The 26,341-nt window shown below is 38.4% G+C and overlaps 1 protein-coding gene and 1 long non-coding RNA gene across 3 annotated transcripts in view; both read left to right on the forward strand.

Moving 5' to 3' along the window:
- PPA2 (inorganic pyrophosphatase 2) overlaps positions 1–17,048 on the forward strand; it is a 36,253-nt gene extending 19,205 nt beyond the window's left edge. For both annotated transcript variants that reach the window (XM_085222385.1, XM_085222386.1), the window contains exons 8-12: positions 7,367–7,494; positions 9,285–9,370; positions 10,834–10,903; positions 15,813–15,852; positions 16,873–17,048. In XM_085222385.1, coding sequence (XP_085078511.1) covers positions 7,367–7,494; positions 9,285–9,370; positions 10,834–10,903; positions 15,813–15,852; positions 16,873–16,907 — 359 coding nt within the window. In that variant the 3' untranslated portion in view covers positions 16,908–17,048. The remainder of the gene's footprint in view (positions 1–7,366; positions 7,495–9,284; positions 9,371–10,833; positions 10,904–15,812; positions 15,853–16,872) is intronic.
- LOC146544427 (uncharacterized) lies at positions 7–7,357 on the forward strand. The gene is made up of 2 exons (XR_014882888.1): positions 7–2,528; positions 2,875–7,357. It is a non-coding gene; the product is annotated as an uncharacterized LOC146544427 (long non-coding RNA).
- Positions 17,049–26,341: the final 9,293 nt, after the last annotated feature.

Consider the following 26,341-nt stretch of genomic DNA (forward strand, 5'->3'; position numbering starts at 1 on the left):
GTAAGCATTTTTACCTTTCTTAATGCAAGTTGTGTCACCCACTTGAATGATTGTACCTGAGTTTACACCACCCAGGACAAGAGGATACAGACAGCTAAGAGACAAAAATTTTCTTTTTTCACTGTTTAAATTCAGATGCTTCCCTCAAAGTGGGCATGTATGTTTTCATACTGAACTTTTGGAAAGGTTGATGGGGATTTTTGCAAGGACTTGATATAGTGAAAGTCTTCTGTCTTCAGGGACAATTCATTCTGAAAGAGATCTCTTAAAATTAGTCGTATCTCCATTGTAGTAGTACATATTTACCCACTCAGATTGCATAGCACACTGCTGTTTTCCTTGTTGACAAAGCATTTCCAATGTTTTGTGACTTGTAACTGCGTTAACTACCAGGGATTGTTGCTAATATGAACAGTAAGATTTCTCGTATTAACTTGGAAATTTGGAAAGTGAACTTTTGATGCAGCCTTCTCTTGGCCTTGCTGATGATTGGCTTTGCAGGATGAAATATCCTATGCAGTCTTCCTCCTTATGATCATGCTTCTGGTATCCAGATGAAACTCAATAAGTAAAATGTATGTGCAGCAGTTTGAATAAAATGAGAGGTATAATTTTGCTTCTCTTTTTAAGAAGAGGATGTAAATATATTAAAGATAGAGGGAGTTAGGTTTTTATGGCACAGATAAGGTGCAACTCTCCTCTGGATAAACAGAGCTTCGTTTTATTGAGTGCAGTTGTTCTGAGATTCATGAGAATCATGTGAGCTTTATCTGGCAGTTAATGGCTGTTAAGAGATCAAAAATCATATATACCATTAAGTCTTCATGGTCAGAGCCTGTTCTTTGTTGGCAGATCTCACCAAGGCACAGCATGGCCTTTCTTTAGGAGTAGGGGTATCCAGTAATTTTGAGGAATTGTATTTCTCAGCCACTGAGTCTTTTTCCCGGTTTCTGAATGTAAAGTAACTATATCACTGGCCTGGCCCTTCATTCTCAGTTTTCTTGCAGGTTGCTTTGAGGTGGAGAATACTTGTGGGGGAAAAAGGGGAGAAGAGGAAATGAGGAAAAGGAAACTCTTGGGTTGATACTGATTAAAATCGTGGGGCAGATAAATTACATCATAGTTCTTATGACTTAACTATTTTTGCAGTTAGAGATTAAGAAGTTCAGCTTGGGGAAAGAGTAATTAATAGTTTGTTGTTACTGTTCGTTTCAATTTAAACCTCTCTGTAGTTTTTATTGGGATGTGATATAATTGTCAGTAGTTTAAAGACAAATAATTAGCATTTTATTTCTGTACTTTATTCTGTTTACTTTCGTATTTTTTTCTTTAATAATCTGTGGGAGTTTCATCAGAGAAGTGGATGAAAGAATTTTAAAGGAGTTCAACTGAGTAGTAGGAATAAAACTGAGAGTTTATACCACTGGATTAAGTAGCTTTGTTCTAAAACAGAAGGTTGGTTGTATTGTATTTGTTTTTGTACAGGTTATGACTGATTTGTGTTAGCTGTTAGCTTTGGTTTGTTTGGCAAGGGAGTAAGAGTTTGTCTTTTTTTAAATGCAAACCCTCACCTGTAATTGCTGTGCGTATGCTTTCTTATCAGAGAATGGAAGCAAAATTTCAAGAAGAGCTGCCTTTCTGAGGTTCACATCATGGAAAAATATTTATCTAGTTCAACATGATTTCCTTTCAGGGTTGGAGTTACAGTCCTGTATTTAAAAAAAAAACATGACTAGCTTGCAGTATTTAACAGCAATCCTTCTTTGTTCTAAAAACAAGCAAATCTGTTGGAGTAGGCAATACAATATATCCTTTTATATGTGTCTTTTTCCCTTTCCTGGAGATGTTAGTTATTTCTGTATAAAGGGACAGCAGGTCTGGATAAAACTGATATCTCCCTCATAATTGACGTGCTGCTATGTTATCAGTAGTGGCCTCCTAGGGGAAGATGAGGCCAAGTGTTGCGTTCTAAGTATGTCCAGTCATTTTAGCATCATTTGCTAAACATTTTGAATTGAACAGAGAATCATCACATTTGCTTTCAGCTCAGTATGTGCACAGCCCCCAGTGAACATTTGGAGAAGATAATTCTAAGGCTCTGGAGTGGTGATTACTTGTAAACCCCATCCTGAGCCCACGCAGTGTGTTAACTTCACTTGCTGCTTTAAGCACACCCCAGGTACTCTGTATGTTCTCCTTCAGGGACTGTGATCATTCTCGTAAGTGCAATTGATTTTTTTGAGACTTCGCAGAACTTAAAACTGAGCAGTCCCAACTTCTGAGCGGTCCTCATTGTTTATTCATAGCTCTCCACTGTATTTTATCCTGCAGGCATTTATGGATAAATACTGTTTTAAATTGGAATCCCTGCCTAGAACTCCCTATTTCATGCAGAGCAGTAAAAAGCTCTGGTTTATAGTGGCAGTACACAGGAATGGTAAGCAATGCTCAACACCTGCTGGAGTGGGAGCTGTGTCATCAGTGGGAAGAGCAGAGACTTAGTGTCTTTTTGGACTGACTTTTGGAAGGTAATCCGTTTGCTTTTATAGGACTTAATATGGGTGGGTGCAAGGACAATCTCCTGATACAAGCTGCACATGAGATGCAGCTGTCTATATATAGAGAAACCTTCATTTAGTCTAATATCTAGACGTGTTCAGGTATTTATCTGGTTCAGTAAGATCTGTCTTTGTGATACCTGGAAACCACTGTGTTGTCTTTCTGCTCAAGCAATTGCTGGCCAGATGGTTAATAACAGACCAACGAAGTTACTTCAGACAAGGATCTGGGAGAGGGCCTAAAAGCTCTCTGTGCCCTGAAACACTAAATCTTGGCAGTATAATAGACCTGGCTTTTTTTTTTTTTTTAATGTAGCATACCGGCCAAGAGAAGAAGCAGATTCTTGGACTGAAAAGGCTGCCTGTCTGTTCATCGCATAATTTGGATTGAATTTAATGCTCTGAAATTCACATGTATATCTGATGTGTTTTACAAGATTGGGCTTAGAAAGAATGAGCCCTATTTTGGTGCGGTAATTTGGCCTGAATGTATGCAGCATCTTCATCTTGGAAAAGAGGTTTTAAGTGACTGACAGTTGAAGCAACTTATGAAAGGTCTGACTTTCAAGAGGTTGTTTTGCCTGCCCAACGTGAATTGGGCCATTTGTGTATGCTGGATGGCATTTCTGAGGTGATTTACTGGCCTGGGATTTTAGCAACCGTTATATACTATTGCTTGGTGGAAAGATCCCTAAATACATTAAACAAAAGTTGGTGATTTCTACCAGCTTTGTTGTATTGCAATTTGCTGGTAGTGATGTAGTTAACTGTGATACATTGTCATGCTTCTTTCCCAATGTACAATGGAAGATTGCCTTTTTGAGTTTACATGATCAAACCCAAAATGGCAAAAATCAAGTATATTGCACATTTTGTCCCGTATATTGTTACATACTTTTGCATTTGAGTGTATTTGTATGCAGAGCAGCAACAGAGGCCATGAAAACCTTTGTTGTGGATTTGTGTAAACATTAAATATAAAGGAATTAATTATCTGTACTAGGACTCCCCCTCCCACTCCCTCACACCATGCTGCACAAAATACACCAAATGCCTTTATATGGAATGTAGCTGCTGCTTCCTGTGAATGTTTATAAGATGTTATTAAAAACATATGTCCTGTCTTCCTACAGACCTTGTTTAGAAAGCTTGCTGCTAGCATGTTGTGTTAGCTTTGCTTGCAAGAAGCAGCATCTGTCATACTAAAAATGGTAGTTTTGTACAAATGCTTTTGTCACTCCCTTTTGTAAAGCCTGATAGAACTGGGAGCTGCATTTGCATTGGCTTGCTCCTTTGACAGAGAGCTAGCAGCAGTTGTTTGTGCCAGCCTCTCGAGATTTTTCTTATTGAGGCTGAATTGCAGCCCTTAACATGATTAGCCATTTTTTTAATCCTTGTTGCTTAATTTTGGTGCCCAGAAAAATGGAGGCAGTATAAAGAAATCTCCTCATAGTACCTGGTGGACATATGTGCTAAAAATGTGCCTGCGGGAGCTTGACCTGTCTTCTTGACGTGTCTTCTGTCACATTGAGGGCTTGCTTGCAGAGATGAAATCACATTTGACCAAGTACATGCTTGTTGCTCTCATTCGTGCTTAGCCTCCTTTGCTAACCCAAGTCAGAGGAAAGGTAAGCGGATCAAGGACAGTGTCTGCTGTGGAGAAGACATCTATCTCTTATTTGTTTGTATCTTTCTCATGATATGCAGCTTGTTTCTATCGGTATTAATGTACAAAATCTCTGTACAGAATATTATATTTCCTTTCACCTTTCTTTGCTTGCTCTTCTGTTATCTGAAGATATTTGTCTCTCTACTTCCACTTGGTACCCCAAACATGCTGGTTGGATTTCAAAGAAAGTGGGAGGCAGGTTGACTTTCATGTTTGTCCGTGGTGCCTTTTAATAAACCAAAGAGGTACCTGTTGAGTGATGGGAGAGTTGCAGTTTGCCTTGTGTTTTGTGCTGTGTGTGGACTCCACAGCAACAGGGTTGGTTTTTTTGTTTTGTTTTGTTTTGTTTAGTTGTATTTTTTCCTGATGCTTGCCCACCAGCTCCCATTATGATACAATTTTCTTTTTTTAGTCAACAGTTTAAGATCCATTTAGTGCCCTGGAGCTAGCAATCATAATAAGGAAAAGATAAATAAAACGTGGGAAGGGTTGGCTGAGTTGGAGAGTAGTTTGGATGAAGCCAAGGAAATCCAAGCAACCACTATCCCTCTTAATTTCTCAGAAACACAATATACAACAGTTAGTACTTCAGGGGCTATGTGATGGTACAGCATTGTATGGGCCTGATTTGTTTTTACCTATGCCAGGTATTTTCCAGTAGTGAGAAAGTGAAATTCACAGAGACGATTCTGCCCATGAAGGTCAGTGTCCTTGTGTTAAGGAGGTAATGAAAGCTTGCTCCAAAGGCTATTCTGTTATTTGGGTCCTCTAAACAAACATAAACAAAGCCTATAAATACGGAATGCCATATAGGAGGGGGCTCACATGTGACTTAGTAAACAGTAAAGCACTTTTATTGAACAATTTTTGTGGGAGTAGGAGGCAAATGATCTAGTAAGAAAAACGGAGAGGCAGAGTTAGGTGAAAGGTTTATTGGAACAGGAACCAGAAAAAAGGAGCAGCAGTCTGAGAAAGCATGCTTGAATTTAAGCAGTGTCCGGAGACAGAAACCTGGAGTTCATCCACCACTGGGAGTCTAGGAAATTGCTTCAGCAGCCTGGTTTGCTTTACAGGCTTTACAGTATCTATTGTCACTTCAGTAAGTACTAGAAAACGTGAGTTCAGACCTTGCAAGAGGAGGAAATCACAAGGGGTCGAGATGGGAGGAAGGACGTTCGCTTGTTCAGAGAGAGAACAGGATCATGTGCTGGAGCCTGGTTTGAATTGGAGCTGTTGTTTTATTAGAGCCTGAATGAAGCATCTTGCTTCCGAACAAGATGACTGTTTTCTAAATCATTTGTTCTTTGTTGATCTCGCAGCTGTGGAAGTGTTTTGTACTCTTAAATGTGCATTCTAGCTTAGAAGACCTGCCTCCAGCACAGCCTTATGTGCCCTTGCTTTTTCTCTGGGATTCTGCCAGTGAAACTCCCTAATATTCTACAGGCACATGGCCAGCAGCCAAGTTCAAAATGTGTTTTACTCTAAGTCCATAAACACATAGCTCTATTAAGTGCGTGCAGAAGCAAAAATGTACCTTGGGTTCTTCAAAGTTTTGTACTTCATTCTTTTGATAATGTATGATCCAGAGGAATTTGGGAGTGGTATCTATCAGATGCCTATGAGTACTTAGCATATGTTCCCGTGCACATTTGGACTCACAGTTAAGTCTAAATGTCATCTCTCTCAGCAGTCTGCAGAGAATTGAGAGGTCTGTACTAAGAGACTGGAAAAAGTCCAATGCTGTTTTCTCTTTAGAAATGTCCTTGTTTGGGTTCACAGACTAGACTTTAAGAAGACATTTAGGCACTTGAAGACAAAAAGAACACAACTAGCTGGTAATCTGGTGGACTGAGCACCTCTGGAGATCTGTTACAGTGAGTAAGGCTGAGCAGACAGAGGAGCATCTACCAGCAGTGTTTGTGAGCCAGGAGCTGTCTTAGAGTGAGATGTATCTATGGGAGAAATGAAGTAGCTGAGCAGTGTGGTGAAAGTTGAGATGCTAGGAAGGTAGTAAGGGAGCAAGTCACTTGCAAAACACCAGAGGAGAATAACGCCATAGAAGATGGACTGGGTAGATGAGGTTATGAAATAGATGGAGAACTGCGTATAACACACAGCAGTAAAAAGTCAGCTCCCATTTCCATCAGGAGTGACTGTAAGAGAGAATTAAATGCGAAGAAAAGGGCTACACCAGCAAAAAAAAAAAAGTGGTTGGCTTCCAGAAAGGACAAAATCCTCGTATCACAATGAATAAAAATTGCACTGAGGGCTTTTCTATTTAAACATGATGTCAGAGAGTTAATTTGCCAGAGTGTGGATACTCATATGGACGAAGACCACCTCACTTCAAGTGACAGGAGTGGTGGTAGCCTCCCAGGAAAACCAGGTAAAATTGGATACGTGCAGCAGAAGGAAATAGGAAGTGTTTAAGATCGCAAAGTGCGTAGCAGTATAGCCCTCAAGCAGCATTGCTGTGCAAGTACTTATTCTCTCTGTACCCACTGAGACAGTGTTCATTTCTGCCTCCTAAGGGTGCTCCACAGATGACGTGCTCTATGTGTCCTTTTCCACCTTTGCACAGTAGACCTGCAGAGGTATAGGGTTATCTGGCTTATCACTGTCTGCAGATACCATGGGATTTTCAGCAAAGTTTGTGTTTAATGTTCCTGGAACATAACCTTCTTGTATCTAATGGGTTTAATTTAGAATTAATGAGCAAAGAGATGCCTTTAATGTAACTTTTGAGGAGCGAAGACTATTTTGTTTTGAGGTGGTGATTTAAAATACACAGATTTTAACCTGATTGTTGCAAGAGGTTGCCTATTGAGATGAAAACTATTAATATGGAGTTTTCTTCTTTGTTTCATGGGTATGGCCTTTCTATTCATTGTCCCCTTGGGTCTTAATTAAGGAAGAGCAGGAGGTAACTGGTTTCCCTGTTTAGTGTGGTGCTAAAATCATAAAATATCAACTATGGATAGCTAATGTAATAAAGTGGAGTTCCCCAATAATTTTGAAAGTACTCAATTAAAACAAATTGCTTAGCAAGCCTTTGAGCCTTTGAAAATTGCAAAAAAAAATTCTTAGTAAAAAAAAGGATCCATATTCTTTCTTTTTTTTTTTTTTTTTTAACCTGCAGATATTGATGATGTCAGGAAGCACAAACCAGGTTACCTTGAAGCTACGATTGACTGGTTCCGGTGTTATAAAGTCCCTGATGGTAAACTGGAAAATCAGTTCGCTTTTAATGGAGAATTTAAAGACAAGGTGAAGATAATCCAAAGTTAAAGTTGGATTTTTCTGTGACCTCTTTGTTACATTCTAGAATTGTTGGAATTGGAAAGAGAGAGGAGCAATAACAAAAAGAATTTTTAAATGAAGGTATTCAAATAGGAATAAGTAATGTTTACTATCTTTCACTTTATTCAGAGAAAATTCATTTGATATGAGAGGAAGTCTGTAGAAAGCATTCAGTCCCAGCCCTGATATGACTTACACATACGTGTGTAGGTTTGTATTGCTTGTCACAGCTTTTTCATTCTGTTTGTCAGAGAAATGAACAGATTGTCTTTTCAGATATTTTTTCAGTCTTGATTGATAAATTTTCCTGACATTTTTCAAGGCTGTGTAGTTCAAGGTAGGCAATAGATTGCGGATTTTCTCATATTTGATATTTGCTCAAGGTATAGGTTTTTCTGGATAATTCTGTCTATGAACATTTGAGCTGTTTTTGGCTTCAAGGCTAAAAAATATTTTGACCTTTTTTAGAAAAAAATGAAAGATTGTTTAGACATCCTATAGGAAAAAATGGCCAGAGTTTGAAAGGAGAATGGGCCTGGGAGCAGACCTTGCTGAATAAAATGCCTAGATTTTTCCAGAGGAAATCACATGTGATCTGAGTAAAAATGCTTTTCAATGTACTGTACGCTCTGCAGACTTTTTTTTTGCAAAGAATCATAGGTTTCTAATGAATGATGTTCATGTGACAGCGAGTTCAGCCTGCAGTGTGCTATCAAAGTTGTAAAATGCCTTTTAACCAGCACAGATAGCTTTGTGCATTCTGTCTGTTTAAAGAGATGCTCCGACCCCCCTCTACACTAAAGCTGTCTTTTAAATCAATCAAATGTAGAGTTGTAAGGATGGATAACGTGATCTCTCACTTGTTCTCCCAGGAGCTACTCTTTCAAATTTTCCTGCTCTGTAATTCTACTGTAGCGACAGTTTAATGGGGGTATATCCCTGTCAGGCCATCAGAGTTCAGGCTCGAGGCTCTAAATGCCCTGACATAGCTGGTTTGGAGCACTTGAATAATTCTCTAGCATTTCTAGAGACCCAGGATGTGGTGAGGCAGCCATGGCTGCGCTCCAGCAGCTCTGGTGAAGTTCACAGTGTTCCAGTGGCATTTTGCCAAGTCACTCCTTGTTAGGAAGTGTGTGTTCTGTTGGCAGATTTTTGTTACTCGGTCTAGATATCATCATCTGAACACTGAGGGCTTTTAAAAAAAAGTTTAAGACTTTTTAATTCCCCCTTCCCCTCCTCATATTACTTTGGTTTTTAAACAAACAAAAATTGTTAAGCAGCCGACAAAGTTACGTTGTTTGTCGCAAATGCTTAAGCGTACGGTTGGGCAATTAATGAAGTAAATGCACATTTTGCCACTGGAGAGTAAACCTTAACTCTGACCCTGATGTGCACACATAACAGAAGAGTCATATCTCACACACTTTGTCCCATTTAGGACCTGGTATGATTTTCTGCAGCTGTAGGTGTCTGTTTAACATCTAGTGCTGACTTTGTTTTTTCATGCAGCTTTCCTGTTTTCTGGCTGCAGACTGAGGAAAAGTCCTGAATATGTTGCCAGTGTGTTTGACAGATAGCGAAGCTCAGTTTTTTCATAAAAAATGCTGTTATATTTCCCAGAAATTTAATGAGGCCTCAAAGGAGGTCCCTTAAAATAATACATGAGCCAGTGTGTCTTAATAAACTAGTTCTATGTCTTTTTTTTTTTCTGTTTAATAACCTTTTAAATCATAACATTTTTCCTTGATGTAAACTAGGATTTTGCTGTTGAAATTATTAAATCTACCCATGAATACTGGAAAGCTTTGCTTCATAAAAAAACGGAAGGAGGTACTGTTAAATGGTAAGTACCCAGCCACATCTTTTTTTCTTTTTTTTCTTTGCATTGTGCTAGGGCTGTTGGTATTCTGCATGTGGCAGCTGTGCCTCAAATGCTTGAATTTTACTTTGAGGTGGCAAAAGTACCCGTGGTTTTGATTGATAATTGACTATCATTGACTAGTTGCACCTTGTACGATAATGATTAACTGGCTGTAAGTGATTCTAGAAATTTTTTGGTTATGTCAAAGTGACATAGATTATTTAAACTTACTAATAATGACTCTGGAGGGTTTGATATCATTTTGGGAGATTCACGCAATCCCATGCAGATCTTGCCAGTGTTTGTTCTGTCTTTCGGTGCTGTATAGCTGTGATGTTCTTTTGCAGCTTCAGATTCCATAATTTTATCTAGTTGTTCTCTGAACTGCCACATCATGGCTCATTACCCCCCTTTGACCTCATCTAAATTAAACTGAACTACATTAAGCTTTCCAAGCTGGCTTGTGTTGGCATTTCTGGCACCAGTGGCCTAGAATAGTGGAGAGCTATTGGACTGGTGATTTTCAAGGGCTGTGGATTACCTTTAACTAAACCAGAGGGCAAAGGCTGTGGGGGAGGCTGTGTCCTCTTGTACTTTGTTGGCAAAATGTGACTCTTGAGTGGCTGAGCACTTAACACGTGTTGGTAGTTCTGCTATAGGACTACAAGAATATTACAGGAAATATTCAGACTTTGAGTCCTGATTGTTTCGGGGCCACTTTGAACTTCTTGTTGATGTAGTTTAAAAATAACTAAAAACTCAGTCTTGCTTTGAGAATTAATGCCATTTGTTGTTTAAGACCCTAAAAACTCATGACCAAACTCATTTCTGCTATGAACAGATACATATTCATAGTCTGCAGAGAAACTTGTCTGAAAAATAGTTGGCCCCGAAGTTGTGTCTGCATTATGGAAGTACCGATATCTGCTGCTTTATGTAAAAGCAGAGTTTTGACCTGCTTTTTGTTTTAATTCTCCTTGCTGTATGCTGCAGGCAGTTTACTGTAATATACGAGTGGCTTGCTGTAGAATTTGGCCATCCTTTAAAGCACAAGAGACAAGGGGTGATTCATGCCATCACTGCTAGCCATCTAGGTGGTGTTCAGCTCCCTGTAGAAATGCCAGTTTCTCTGTTGACTTTTCAAGGGGATTTAGTTTATTAACTGCAGTCCTCTGAACTGTACCCAAGTGAGCTGCCAGAAGTGTGAGTACTGCTTATATTAGTGTAGAATTTATAGCCTAAAAAAACCCAAACCCAGAGAAACTCTCATTCCCTTCCAGTGTTACTTGTTACTTTGCATTTTTGGCTTCCTCATTTCATGAGCAATACATTTCTGAGCTCTGTATGTATGTGAAGATGTTTTGTTTTTTTTTTCCATAGGTACTAATTGTGCGTTGTTTCTTTTCCATTGATTGATAAAACACTTTTTAATCTTTATTTTTCAGCACAAATGTTCTGGTGAGTGGCAGCCCTTTTTGTTGCAGTGAGGAGGAGGCCCGATCAATTGTGCAGTCGGTGAGGACAGTTCTTACTTTATTTCACCCTTTTTAAAAAGTAATAAATAGAAAAAAAAAAAAAAAAAAAACACTCGGTGCTCCAAAACTGAGATAAAATACCTAAACTGATGTGGTCCCTAATTAAATAAAAAATTAAGGTATTAATTGAAAGAAGAAACACAAATGTTGTGGGGTAAGTGTAAGCATCATAACAGAAAGCTTCTATTGCAGTGCTTCAGTTGCATTTTTCTGGCAGGTTCATTACTGTTCTGATGTGTTGGTTTTTCCTTTTGATCCTGGATAGCAAGATGGACTGCTATTTGTATCTAGCCCACTGTCTTCTCTGTCTCCCCTGTTGCCAGGAGTTACCACCCAGTGTTAGAGCTCATTGACTAGCTGACTGTAGTCCCTAATCGCTAAAGGGATCCTTTGTTTGTCTACTTGCATAATTGAGTGCGTTGCTGTAAAAGAAGGGAGTGCTTTTCTGAATGTTTTGTGAAGAATGCCTGTCATATTTTGCAAATTAACATAAAATTAAAACATGCAGGTTTCCTGTTCAGGCGAGGAAAATGTCCTGCAGGTCTGATACTTTTCATGTGCAAATGCTAGCGGAGGAGAATTTCTTCTACTTTAAAATATGCTGTTTTGGATGCTGGAATTTAAACAAAGTTTCAGAAATTAAACGGAGAAAAATACCTCCAAGTATTGCTTTTAAAAAAATCATTATTATTTTACATACACTATGAATGTGTCAGTGCTTGTGGCAAGTGTTTTGCTGATATGCATAACTGCTTGGGTAGCTAACTGACTCGGGCTGTGCACAGTCAGTATTTTGCCCAAGTAGTCACAGCAGTGGTGGAAGTTCAGATGTCAAAGGACATTATGTCCACTGTCTGTGCTGGTAACATTCCAACACAATTTCTGCTAGAATGTTGTCCTCAGTGCCTTTTTATCTTAAACAAGTTGATCAGGTGCAGAAAAGTCAGCTTAAGTCACAAAGAAGTATCAAAACTTGTTCATGTCACATGCTTTCACCATTTCCTTGAAAATACCTTTACGTACTTGCACTTGTATGTGTGTTTGGGTCCATGTTGATTAATGGGACTTTGAGTTTTAAATTAAAAAAAAATTGATTTTGGACTTCAGACATTTAAGATATGTCAGTCACAGCTGTCAGAAAGTATTTGCCTTTTTTATATTTTGAAATTTACAAATCATATTTTGAGGGCATTGAAATGCAACTCAGATTTCAAGTTCAAATGTACTCTTGGTTTGAATGGTGTCAGACCTTTTCTTTCAAGTTCTGTGCTACTTGTACTTTTGAATTGAGGGACTAAATAATTATCTGTCTAAAACAGCAATATTCACTAGTTAATTAATCACCAAATAATTATTTTTCCTGTTTTATTTTGTCTCTTTTGGTTTTGTTTTGCATTTTGCTTTTTTGTTGTTGTTTTTTTTTTTTTTTAATGGGAAGGGAGGCAATATTAAGTCCCATTTATAAAACAAATCTCTGTATCAAATTCTAACATCTTCCTTGTTTTGCACACTTGCCTTTTTATCAAATGTTATCATTTCCAGCCCTTCTGTGTCTGGCATTTTCTTTAAGTGATATTGTTTTCTTGAAGTTATCACAAACTTCATCGTTCAGTTAGAGTTCATTCTAAGCATTTTAATTGGCTTTGTAGGCTACCATCTCTTACTGCTTTTTTTCAGATGGGGAAAATAGAAGCAGTTCTATTTTGAATGCTGTTGTTACCGCATGCAATTTCCAGTCTGCAGTAACTAAGAAAAGCACAAACGCTCTTTAAGTAAGAATGGTGTACAGTCAAGCTCAGAATGCAAGCAGGGAAGCTGACTTGCACATTTTAAGCAGATATCCTTTTGTCTGGTACACTGTACTGCCCACTTTGGTTGTCAGGCACTCATGTCTTTCACACAAAAGTGAAAGTACGTGAGTGTTGGCTGCAGAATTTTAATGGCTGTGGTAGTTTTAAATGAAAGCCGCCTGTGTCTGGCTTGGGGTTTGGGGTTTTTTGTTTGTTTGCTTGTTTTTTCTGATTGTGTTTTTTTGTTTGTTTGTTTGTTTCAACTGAAAGCAGATACATTTTCCTTCTAATTTATGTTCATTTACTAACTTCTGGGCAATAGCAGAAGAGCAAAAGCGGAGGTAGAGATTTTTATCTGCAAGTACAGTAAGAAACTTATTTTGGCTTTTGCAAAATTTCTGAGCTTATTTTTGCACTGAGAGTTTTTTCCCTACACTTCTGCTTCTGCACTATGGAGTTTCTGAATGGGATATTTGCCTTAAGTCAGATATTTTGAATGTTAAGCAAAAAAAGAAATTTCAACACTCAGTATTATTGTAAAACAGGTGGTTTTTTTTTGTTTTTGTTTTTTTTTTTTGTAAGCAGAACTGTAGCTAAGATACAAAACAAATCCTTAAGAAGTGCTTACCAAATCATGCTGTAATGAGAATATCATGTATTTTTGCTGGGATAATTCCCAAGATCATCTCATTCAAATCGATAGGATTTGTTTTGCTGATATTTGACCTTCCATTATTTTACAGATATGGGACTAGAATGGTTTGAATTTAGGGAATTTTTGTTCTGCTTAGCTAGTTTACAGATAGGGAGCTGTCATTTGTACTGATGGCAAATTAGGAATAACTGCAGCTGCTGAAGTTGCCATGTCCAGTCAATTCCGAAGAGATCGGAAGATGATATGTGCATGTGGGACCACGTACAGAATGTTTGAACCAGCCAGAATTATACTGTCCCCCTGCAACTGCAAGCCCACTTGGGTAGTAACACTCTAGGTGATTAAAATTTCTGCTGTTTCTTAACATCTGAAAATTGTTTCATCTTTCTCAGCTTCAGTGTTAGTACATGTTGAAAACTAAACCCAGGAGGAACAGAGCTTTGTAGCTGAACGTGTTAGGTCTAAGATGTACTGTTTATTTCAGGCTTTTAAGTGTTGCCATCTGTAAAACTGACCGGGACAGCCAAACCTTTGTTTAACATTAATCCTGAGAACTGCTTGCTCACTTGCTTTGAAAAGGAGCCACTGAGGACTTTTGAAGCTGGAAAATCTCCAAGGCAATCTATATATAGTTGGTAGTGCAGTTTCTCAGACTTATCACATAATTCCTCCCTTATAATGCTGGAGAGAAAATGAACTAAGATCACTCTGCTGGATGAGGTATCTTTTGATTAAAATGCAGAAAAATGTCTTACATTTGACTTTTCCTTAATTTAGAAAAACCTCCAACGGTGTTTGGATATGTGTATTTACTAATATGTTTGGAGTAATTTAGATCTAACCAGGAAAGCCTGTCAACCGCCTGTCTTGTAGTTCTTTTCTCTCTGAGCAGTCTTTTCCATTTGGGACTTCAGAGAAGCAGAATTTTCAGTTTAGTGCCAGGTTGTGACCCAGAGAGTTGAGCGTGGAGAGGTGATATCCTAAACAAAATGACACAGAGTGGTTGGGCTAAAAGGGACTGCTTGGGATCATCTAATCCAAGCCCCTTGCTTTAAGCAGGGTCATCTGAAGCAATGTCTCCGATGAAAGGGATATTCTGTAGCGAAGAGGTTCTTGATTCAGTGTAATAAATTTTTGACCTGTTCTTGGTGGGAAGGTGCCAAGTACTTGTCTTAAACTTTCTGAGCAATTGCTGCAGAAGTGGCAAGCATCTGCTTCTAGATGGTGACCACTGGTTCTCCCTGCCTTGTGGAAAAAAAAAAGGTAGTGGTCTGTTGATAAGGTCAGCACATCCTTTCAGACCTGTCATGTAACCTCTCTGTGCACATATTAACCCCGAGTAAAGCAGGAGAAAGAATGCTGCTTTTTCCCTTTCCTCCTCAGAGACTTTGACTTGCTGTTGAGCAGAGCAAGCCCTGCTCCTGCTTGGAGACAGTCAGGCCTGTGAACTCAGTTTGAGTGCTGCCCTGTGCTCAGCCCACCTGCACTGCCTGCGGGTCAGCCTGCCTGCAGAATGCTGCAAGGCTTTCACTGATGTCTTCGCATGCTGCTACAAAGGCAGGAAGTTCCACCTAGCAATGCAGATGATATGTTGCAGCTTTGTTCTCCTGAGGCTTCAAACTTAAAGCTCTGAGGCGCTCTTTGCTGCATGGTTCAGCCAAGTCAGTAGTCCTGGGGTTGTGTGTTTGGGTAGGTCTTTTTGGAACAGGCTTGTATCATGTCAGTTGCCAATGTCCTCCTTTTGTTTTGTACTCTAATTGTGTATGGGGGGGAGTGAATGTTGCAGTATTCCTTATTCTGAGATGCTGTTTCTTCCACATCAGTCAGACTTGCCCGTTTGTGAGGAGCTGAGGGATGATGGACAGAGAATTGTTACCATAAGAGTGGCTAGCATCCTCATTGTGAGCAAGGTGCTTCCAGCTGGTGTTAAAACCAGCTTTAATGTCATCCCTTAAGTAGTAGGATAAGACATGCTGTGTAATACTGTGATTGAAGAGTGTATCCAGCTTTGAAATGAACCTGGAGTGACAGACCTATATTTTAAAACAATTTGTCCCTCTGCACAGAACTGACTCCTCTGTCAAAATGTAGTTGTAAGAGTATGATTACGTATTTATTTTAAAATGTTTGCCTACCTGTAATACGAACTGTGTATGTGTGTGCATATACACATATCCTCTTATATGTACCTCATAATGAAATGTACAAATGTATAATAACGTAATTGGAAAGGCATTTTTATTCTGTAGCATGTAAATGGAAAATCCTGTTATCTTCTAAGACAATGTAGTAGAATAGATATATACTAGAGATGGCATTAGTCTGTCACTCATTATTTTGCCTGTTTTGTCATTTATTGTTACCTCTTGGCTTCAGCAGTAAAATAGCTTTGTGTGTTATCTGTCAAACAAAACACTGACAGTGTTTTTTTGTTGTTGTTTTAGGCACCAGTGCCTGCGAATGGAGATTCTGTTTGCCCAGAAGGTATATTCTTTTCCCCAAATACCATATAATTACTCTAATGATTTGCTTTAAAAATTAACTTAAAAACCCCCCTATTGAAAAAGGTGTTTTTGTCCACATAAGCATGACGAATATCGTTTTGTCAGACTGTGATGCTTGTCCTCTGTTAAATAGAACATGGGCAGCAATTTCTGAGTTGTTTGTGGGAGATTGCTTTTAAGGGTGAATGAAAGTATAGTTCACATAGATGAGAAGACTAAATATTTTTTCATCTCTCTGATCATGGAAGATAGATGCATGACATTTATTCTTTCTAAAGGAGAAAGGTTGCTTTGCCTTACGTTTTTGTTGCCCTTCACAGTAGCTAACTAATCGGATAAACAACCTCTTTTCTTAAAAGTGATGCAACCACGCTTCTCAAGTGTAATTTTTAAAGACAAAATTCTTTTTACTTTTGGCTGGTTTTCATGTTAATGGAACGTGTTTTTAGTCGAGAAATAAAAGCAAATTCTAGATTTTCATTTTTGTTAACTATTAAAAAAAAAAAGAGAGAGAGATTTTTCTCCTGGCAGGAGCTACAGACAAGACATGCACTTTTTGAGATGGAAGGAAGCACTAAGAGAAACTTAGCCGTGAGTCAAGTTCCAAATTGTTTGCAAAGTAACATCTGTGTAGTCTGTGTCATGGGAAAGCAAGTTGCATTCAATCTGCCCTTATATGGCTTGCCAATAAATAGCTTTTATTTACTGGAGTTTTGCATCTCAGATCGTTGACAAACAGCTGAACGTAATCTTTGATTTTTTTCCAAGGATGGTCATGTCAGTATGTTAAGAGTTGTTTCAAAATTATTTCAGGCAAACTGCTAAAGTGAACAGATAACATTTTGAGGACAAACTTTACATAGACTAGGGATAGAGCTTGCCCAGAAGTATTGTTATGAGAGAGGAGATTATTGGAGGAACAGAATGTTTTTTTTAAGTGTTTGTTTCAGGCTGGTTGTATAGAATTAATGTCATTCTTGATGTGTATTTTTTGTTTTAGTTGATTCCTGGTACTTTTTTCCACGTGATCATTGAAGTGTTCTGAAGCCACATCTTCAAATCTTAAGTCATCTCATTTTTGAAGAGAGGCACTAATGGTTGGGTTCCCGTTGAGACAACTTTTCAAACTATGTAAACCTTTGATCATGTAAATAAATGCTGACATTATGAAGTTAATGTTTCCTTTCTATGTCTGTCTTTGTGAAGGGTGGAGCAAAGGGAAGAGGAGGACTTGCTTGCATGTTTGTTTCTGAATCGTAGACCTCCAGGATTGTTCTGATCCGCTCATGACATGTAATGTCAAATGAGATAGGAGATAAGTTGGCTTCAACTTTGCTCTCCAGATTTTGGAATAATCCAGTCATTGGGTGCGTAGAAGACTGTGTTAAATGATATCTCGGGCTTGTCTGGCCACCCTGTCTGTAATCCTTTTCAAGCAGACAATAATCTTTATGTAATAGGCTTAGCGGTTTACCATGTTCTTTAAAATGCAGCTGTGCTTAGTTTCCTCAGTTGTATTCATTTTTGTGCCCAGTTGTCTCTGCTTGCTTCACAGAGTTATGGGCTGAGTAGATTTGCTTTTACAAAAACAAATACAACTGTACTGAGTAATTCAGCTAGGAAGGGCTAATGAATGCTATAACAATTGAAGCAAGGATGCACATGTGCTCTGTGTGCTGCATCCTGTTTTTGATAAGTTATGTGTTTCATCACACAGGAAGGACTTTCCTTATGGAAAGCTTCCATTTTTAGAATTGTGTATGCCTGAAGGCTTATGATAGTTCCTCGTGTTCCTCGTGCAGTGGGACAAGATTAATAAATTGTGTAGAACTGAGCTTTGTTTTTTTGTGGTAAAAATATCTGCTGTATTTTTTTTTACTGCAGTGTTCTATCTGGCCTATGGCACTGTTAAATATACCGGGTTTAGATGTATGAGAAATGCAGCATAAACCTCAGATACTAAGAACTTCTCCTTTTTTACAGTTACCTTTGAAGTACCAATTAATTATACTTTGTGTTACACTTCAGAATTCCAAGCATACAGCACCGTACCTACAGATATAACGGCCTTTTTTCTTTTCCTTTATTTTTTCTTAATTGAGTAAAGGTTGCCCTGTCTTGGTTTATGTTCTGCCTTTCACTGTGAAATTATTCTGGTCACAGGTAAGTTCTTCTAGAGTGCAAAACAGCTGCTGTGTGTAGCTATATGGTGGTATGTCTAGGACTTGTCCTGCCAAGTGCTTAGGGACAGCTCGACAATGCAGAGCACTGTGTAAAATCAAATTACTTTCCCTATCTGTTGCTCATTGCTGTTTTCTTCTGATTTTTGAGACATCAAATGAAAATTTGTACATGTGAATAGCAGGTGTTGATTACAAACTTATCCATGCTGAACTATCAGTGATAGATCAGAAGTTAGTACATTTTTTACCATAAATAATTTTAGTGGTGTTTTTCAATTAACAGCTGTACTAATGGCATGTGATGAGGAATTAAGCAGAAATAAATCTGTAGGACAGATTAGACTTTGTGCAAGAAACTAACAGTAGAGAGTGGTTGGGCAAATGAACAATTTAAATGGCCAGAAATGTCCAGTACTATCATAAATTGGAAAACATTAAAATGCTTATTTCATAAGGAGTGTATAAACAGATGACTGTCTTGTCCTTAGACCACTTTCAACGTCTGCTTTCATATGTTTTCTGCAGATTTTTCCCAAGTGGAATAGAAGGACATACAGTTAGGTGTAACCTCACTGCTAAAACGTACCAAATGTCACTGATGTAGGATTCAGAAATGAAATGTTCTGAAACAGGCGTGGAAAGAATGTCTGCGAATAAGAGTATATAATGTATATAATTCTTCCAAGAGTTACTTTGCATCTCCAATGTTTTTTTCTTTCCCTTTTGGAGAGAAAGCAGAATTACTTTTTACTTTTTAAACACTGCTCTGAAGGTTTTTTTTTTTTACATGTGTAAATCATTAGGTATCTTTTACTGACCTGGAGCCCATGTTTAGTCCACCCAGTGAAGAACAGGGCTGGAGTTTTATTTAAAGAGAAATAATGCATGTTACTTTTTAAAGAGGGAAAATAATAGGGTTGTGTGAAAACAATATGCTTTTGTCACTGTTGAGATGTTATTTTCATATTTGTAGTAACAACAGACATCTTCTGAAAATCCACAGAAGAATAGAAAGTAATTCTGAAGTGCGTCTGGGAGATCTGTGTACAGACATTATGTGAGGACAGTGCCTAGCCACAGCTTATCTGTGGTTGCTATTTGTATTAACACTTGAGGGTTGTGGCATGAAGTGCTCCTAAACTGACCCAAGCACTAATTTGTGCTTCCATTTCCTTTGGCTGAGATTGAACTTTTTAATGGATTTTATTTCCAATTTTAATTAAATGACAAGGCAAAAACAGCTTTGGGTTAGTAGAGGGAAGAGTTGTTTTTCTGCCTTTCCCATAAAATTTGAGGTGATTTCTTACCAGACTTGATAACCTTGGTTCACGCCCTGAGGATGAGAGGTCAGGGATTTAGAGAACAAAGAGGTGGAACATTAGCTGGAGGAGAACAGAAGGGGAAAGCTCATTCTAGAAGGCGCAGGCAAGTGCAGGTAGGTAGAGAATAAATCATGAAAGAGGAGTGACTGAAATGAAATGCTTTAAAACAATTTTTCCTAAATATTGCAGCAGTACTTAATGCTGATTTCATGTGTGGGGAGAGATTAATAGGATGTATTTGCCAAGGAAGAAGAACATTTACCTCCAGCGTAGAAGTTGGAATTGCATCTCTGAAGTGCCTAGAAGTAGGACTTCAATCTTTGGTTCCCTGAGTGTGAGAAAACAGTAGAAGGCAACAATTGTAATTATTGTTGAATTCACTTTCTAACAGTCTTTTGGGTTGTGCAGGGATGACCTGGGTGCTTAGCAAAGGTTGAATGACTTGTCCACATGCAGTCTTTGATTCCTCACGGCCTGCTTTTCTGTGCAGTTGTATGCTGGATGTATGCAGTCTTTCTTCTAAAATCTACAGATTGCATCTGGAGGGCACACAAAAAAAAAAAGCCGAGATCTTTGCAGTGGATTACCACTTTGTGATTATTTACTTTCTTTGTTGGCTTATTAATTTATTACTAATTCTTGTGACAAAAGCTTTTAAATGTTCTGGAGCTTCAGGGTGAGCTCAGGTAGTGTTGCATGTCGTAGTCATAATTGATTTAATTCATTGTAATTCAACCAATCTAACCAGTGATTTATTATGCTTAGTCAGAAGTAAGGTTTTTGATGATGATTTTGGCTGCTGTAAGGGTCAAAAATGGATTATCTTTTGTAAGGGAAAATGTAGAAGCCAGAAAGGCTTGCACTACTTTGTGCAGAAAGGGTATGTCTTGTGTGCTGCTTGTTAGCTTTTTCCCCTAGAACATCCTCATAAGACTTGTAGATTATTTACAGATGTCACCACATTTAATAGTAACTTTTTTATTTATTGTCTTTGCAAGAGCATGTACTTGCATTGCTCAGGTATCACAACACAAATGCAAATTTGCTCATTCCATTTTATTCCTTCCTGTTGTTTGCTTCTATATACGCATTAATGCTTGCCTGGAAAATATGAGTTGTTTTTTTTTCCAGAAATGAGAATATGTTCAGACCTGAAGATCCTAGGTTTGTGTGCTGATAGATCACTGAATGGTCTCTTCAGCTTCTCTTTCAGAGTGAAGAGAGTAAGTGCAGTTACCGAAATGTCTATACTTTATCAACTTTGTACTCTTTTATTGATGCATATATCAGGCATCAGAATGTTATGAAGCTGGTTTATCTACCCTGTGTATCTGTCTATCTGTCTGCTATCAACTGCTATTATATCATCTGCAGTTTTGTGTGTATTTTTAGTAAGCATTTTCTATTTCAAAATTAAATATGTTGAAGAGTAGACACCTATCCATTATCAGAAGCCTGGGTTGGAATCTGAAGAATTAACTTCAGGTACCACTTTTCCTTAGTGTATCTTTTGGGCTTGAACAGACCACATAGTCTTTATGGTATCTGTAAAATGAACAGGAAAATTTCATCTCCAAGAGGTTACATTTTTACCAAACAGACCTGGACACTTCTCCAGTATTGAGAGCAATTCCTACCAATGCCAAGGAAACTGTAGGGCACATTCAGCTTTGTTCGCAGTGAGATTAGCTATGCTGACACAGTTTCTGAAGGACTTGATGAAGATGTGGTTTTTGCTGGTCAGGCTCATCTGCCTGGGTTGTTTGATGGTGTAATTATCCTAAGAGTGAAAAGAGCATAAATGGTGGGAAAGTTTTCAAGGTGTAAAGTGGCATCTTGGTCTTCTGAATTGTATGGGAGACTGGGCACAATTCATAAGCAGGTCTTTAAGTCCTCAATGGCCTATGTGTGGTGTGTCTGGAGCACAAAAAAAACAATTTCAAAATGTAATGTGTGACCACCTGGGAGTTCTGAACTTTTTAACTTTAAATCATAGGAGGCCTGGGGGCAAAGCTGGTTTAAAAGTCAAAGTGAAAATATCCTGTTAGTGTTTGCTATTTAGAAGTCCTGCTATATGGTGAGAAATCATGTCTAATAGAGCGGTGTTGGCAGCCTGCATTCCCTGGAGAGCTGAGGTGAGAGGGAAGGCACAATCTGGTTAAGACAGAGTTCCACTGGCAGGGACTGTTCAATGAAACTTGCTTTTTGCCTCTCATTACTGTGTTGCTTTAACTGGATTATATACACCTTTTATGTGATAATTTGGGAATCAAGAATTTAGGAATTCCTGGCATTTTAGTTGGATGGTTTTATGTCTCAGCTAAATCACATAAACCTCTCTCTTTCTCTCTGTCTTTAAAAACGGGGACAGTGTGTGTTTATGTTACGGTAATGTTGTGGGCATTAGTTGCTTGAAAACTTTTAACACCAAGGAAGCCTTATTATTAACAGATGTCCCTCTAATCCCATAGGTTGGCAGAGCAAAGCTTCTAAGCATTCAGATGAGGAATTCTGGAATCCAGTCAAAGCAAGTTTCTGTAGCTGAGAGTGTGTGAAAGAGAAATCTTGCAAGAGAAAAGGAGTTGAGCAGAGTAGCTAAGTAAGGTTCATTGTAAAGTGCACATGAAAAAGTAATAGCTGATAGTGAAAGCAGGAGAAGAGCAGAATGGAGGGACCCAAATGGGGAAAAGGAAATAGCATCTGTTGTGCTAATGCTGAAAATAATTTGAGCTTCATGTTTCTGTGGAACAGAACAGTTCATCAGAACTGCAAATTACATACAGTTGTTATTTTCTGATTCTGATATTCTGCTTTATAAAAGCAGCTCTCTCAATGTGCTTAGCTGTCTTTCTTGAGCTGGAATGGCTTGTGGGACCACTAACTGAAATGCAAATGAACCTTACAAGTCTATTTTCAATTCATGCTTCTTGGAAGAAGTGACACAATTCTTGAAAATACCGTAATGATGTTTCTGTGACATGCAAGCTCTTTATTATATACGTAGTATAGCTAATTTGAATCATACCAATAAGCTCAAGGCCTGAAAGTGTAATGTATGCAAGTTGCACTGCATGTGATATTTTTCACTGAATGGTCTTGTGATCTCATGTGAAAACAAAAGTTATTTTTTGAGAGAAGGGAAAAAAGCAAAGGGAGGGGGGAGGGGTAAAGTGCTCTTTACCAGAAAGAGACCAAGCTAAATGCAGCAATTAATGAATGTATGTGCAACAGTTCTTAAAACTTCAGCATTTTTTTCTTTTGACTTAAAAGCCTGGACCCTTTCTAAATATAGATTTATTCAAAATAAGTTCAGCAAAAACTATTTCTGATGATTAGTTACATAGTGGATAGAAGTAGCTGACTCATTTTCAGTCTTCTTCCATGATGATCAGTTTTTACTCTCTGAATCTTGGATGTAAATTTTCGATTGTAACTTTTCCTATTAAAAAAAACCCTCATTTTTAAAGGTTTCATTCTGAAACAGCATTGTACTGAAGTCTTCTGACCAATCAAAAGACAGAGAACTCAGAGAACTCCTTACAAAAATAGGAAGCTGTTTTTCTTGATTTAAAATATGCTCTTTTTCAGAATATGAGTAACAAAAAAAAGCTTATTTTGTAACCGTAACCATTTTCTATATCTAGTAGAACTGGTAATTATGATCAGAGCTAATTATAGTTGGTACTTTACATATATGTAGCACCTCAAAGAGATAATACTGTTAAGTAGAAAATGCAGATAAAAACTGGGAGAAGAACTAAATGCTGTTTCTGCTGTGCTGTTGAGAGAACTTGTGGAGCCCTGAACCTTGGTGGGTTAACCAGGGACAGTACCTTACATGTGGGGGAGATGAATTTCTCTGAGGCTTATCCTGACCTCTCAGGCTGTGTCATATAATGGCATGGCGTTATTGTCTGATGAAATGGTATATTATTTGGAGCAGCAGCGGCTGTAACACAAAACAGTTGTTTAAGCAGGACTAAAGTTTAATTGATAGATTTAGCATACCTTAAATATTAAAAACATAGGATAGAGTGGGACATTAAATCTACACTGCTGTGTATTAATGTCTCGCTTGTCTAAGCACCAGATGTTACTAAGGCCCAGAAAATTAAGCCTTGTATTCACAAAGGAGAGAGAAGTATATAAAAGCACAACTCACCTTGAGGAAGGACTTTTCCCTGGACAAAAAACTGCCGTTTGTGTCCTGGCAGCTGAATCCTAGAGCTTCCATGAATGAGGCCAGCCAAGATGTATTTCTCTAATGTGCAGCCAAACTGTGAAGAATTACTCCCTTCTGTGAGTTAAGCTAATGTTCCTTGATTGTTTTTGCAAACTGTTTGAACTGGCATTTGGAGATTACTGACCTACCCTACATTAATGCAAAATACTTAAAGCAGTTGATGGAGGACTGTCACCTTACACCTGGTGCCATGGGTAAGAGGTTAAAATTCTTTGTTACCTGGAGAAACTTGTGCATGTAATACAGACCTATAGAGGCCGGTCTTTCTGCTTACTTCCAATCCTGTCATGTTGATGAAAGCATATGCTAGAGGCACTTCTTCAGCAGGGTGACTAAAAGTGTTTGTGTGGTGGGACCATAGCCATTTAAGTTGAGTTGTTCGTACAGCCGCAATAACAAACCATATTTGTTAGTAGCTTTCCATTAATAAGGAATTCTGGTATTTGGTTTTTAATTCGATGTGATGATGTTCATTTCAGTAAAAATGTGGTGTTTCAACCGTATGCTTAAGTGTTAACATGTTTAATGCCGGCAGCCACAAAATATTTACATTTAAAGATGTAGAGCCAAGTTAAACTTGATTGCAACGATATTAAGGGGATTATGGCATTATCAGCAAAAAACAGCTGTGATAATCAATTGAAGGATCTCTTGCTTTTTCATTTTCCAAACATGTTCAGACATATCTGCTCTCACTGGAATTTGTGATCTAGTTACTACGGTAAATCCTGGTGTGGCTGGATTGGGTTTCAAGAGGCATTTCATTCCATGAAACCCTTGAAAGGGAGGAATAGGAAAGCATTTCCATGGTTTTATTCCATACTCTCTCTCTCCTGTCAGGAGACTAGAAAATGCTACGTTTTCTTTTGACAGTGCGCTATTAAGCTACATTAAATTAAACAGCAGTTCTAGAAGAGATTTTACAAGTAACACATGGCATTGGAGTGAATTTCCCCAAAGATTGTGGATGTACAGTGTATAACCGTAGCAAATGCCTCATGAGGTTTTCACCTTTCAGATCAGGCTTGCAAAGATTCATTTGTCTGATTGAATAAGAGAGTCAAGGACATTCTGATAGAAATGTCTGATGGAGGGATAACCACATGTTTCAAGTCAGTAGATTTGAGAAAGTGGTAAACAAGCAAGGTGTGGCATGGACAGTTAGTGAGGGACATCTCTTCAGCAATATTACAGACAGGGGAAATGGTCTGTTTATAGACAGTGTCAGAACTGGGACTGCAGTGCAGGAGTGAAATCTCTGCTTTGTTTTAAACGGTAATGAACAAGTGATTCCTTTTCTAGTGGAGTCACAAATAGTGATAGGACATGAACACGAAGCTGAGACTTTGTATAAGCATTCAGCCTTCAAAAAAATCCCCTTGTGACAACCTTAAACCCTGGATCTTCATCTGAAAATCTTTGATGCTAGTTTGGAAAGAGGATAAGAAAAGGCTTTCTTTTTACAGTTCCCCTTTCCATCTGAAAAAGAGAGCCATCTGAGGATCAGAGAAATGAGAAGTTCAGCAACACTTTTATGGTTTGTTTGTTGGCAAACACTCGGCCATTTTTCCTTTTTTCCCCCCTCCTTTCTCTCTTTTAAAGTTGTTAATTCTAGTTAGACCCATTCCAGATGATCTTGGAGAGGACTGAGAGGGAGTTAGCAGCATGGTGTGATTCATCCACAAGTGATCTCTGCAGAGATGGAGTTCTGCATCCCATATGCATTTTGTACTCAATACAGCTTACCCTCTGAGGAATTCTGCTTCTTTGTTGAGACAAGAAGATAGCAGACTCATGCAATTGAGAATGAAAAGCCAAGGAACAGAGGAAAAATTGATCTGCCACATGGAATCAGGCAGCAATAGAGACTGTAGTCAGTTTTCTCTTTGCTGACCTCATGTTTCAGATGCTGAGGATGGTGACAGTTCAGACAACGGGGGACTTATATTAATTTCTGCGGGGTGCTGATTTGTTGGTGGGAGTGTTGGAGCTGCAGTGCATCTGCAGGGCAAGAGGAAACCGTACATGCTGTGGAGTTGAAGTGAATGAAAATGAGGGAGAAAGTACTGTTCCAAAGCTGTAAAGACAGATTTTCTGAGGTATCTTTTTTTTTTCTACTTTGTGCATTACTACTCTAATTTTATACTTGTGGAGGGGAGCAAATGAAAGAGACTCCTCTTTCCATTGTTTATTCTGAGTGCCCACCAGCTTTTCTGTATCACTCAGCAAAACTCTGTGACACACACTTGGCCTACAGCAGCTTGTTTCTCATTCTGAGAATATGTACAGCCTGTGGTGATGCCCAGAAAGGGGTTATGTAGTGGTTGCCCCAACTCTCCCAGTTTTTCTAGGCACCAGCCAAATCTGAAAGGAAGATGAGCATGAGAACATTTGATTCACTTTTTAGACCGTCCAGCTCTTGAGTTATCTTGTGTTATTTTCCTAGTTACAGTGTCTGTTCAAGAAAAGATCTGTACAATGCAGGCACTGACCCAAGAAGAAAAGCAGTAGTTGGAAATGTCAGGAAGAACGGAAGGAGTACTTCCACATTTGCAGGAATTTCACATTTGGTTGTGCATTTACCATAGTTTTCTCATAGTTTTGATTTTCTTGCCCTTTATATAGTGAACTGGTCCAATTTCTTGCAATGAGTTAGAACAAAGTTTTTTTCATTAAGGTGATTACATTTGAAAGTCTTCTGGAAAACATGGTTCAGTGATG

This window comes from Meleagris gallopavo, chromosome 4, assembly GCF_905368555.1.
Source record: "Meleagris gallopavo chromosome 4, MGAL_WU_HG_1.1, whole genome shotgun sequence".
Taxonomy (NCBI): Eukaryota; Metazoa; Chordata; class Aves; order Galliformes; family Phasianidae; genus Meleagris; species Meleagris gallopavo.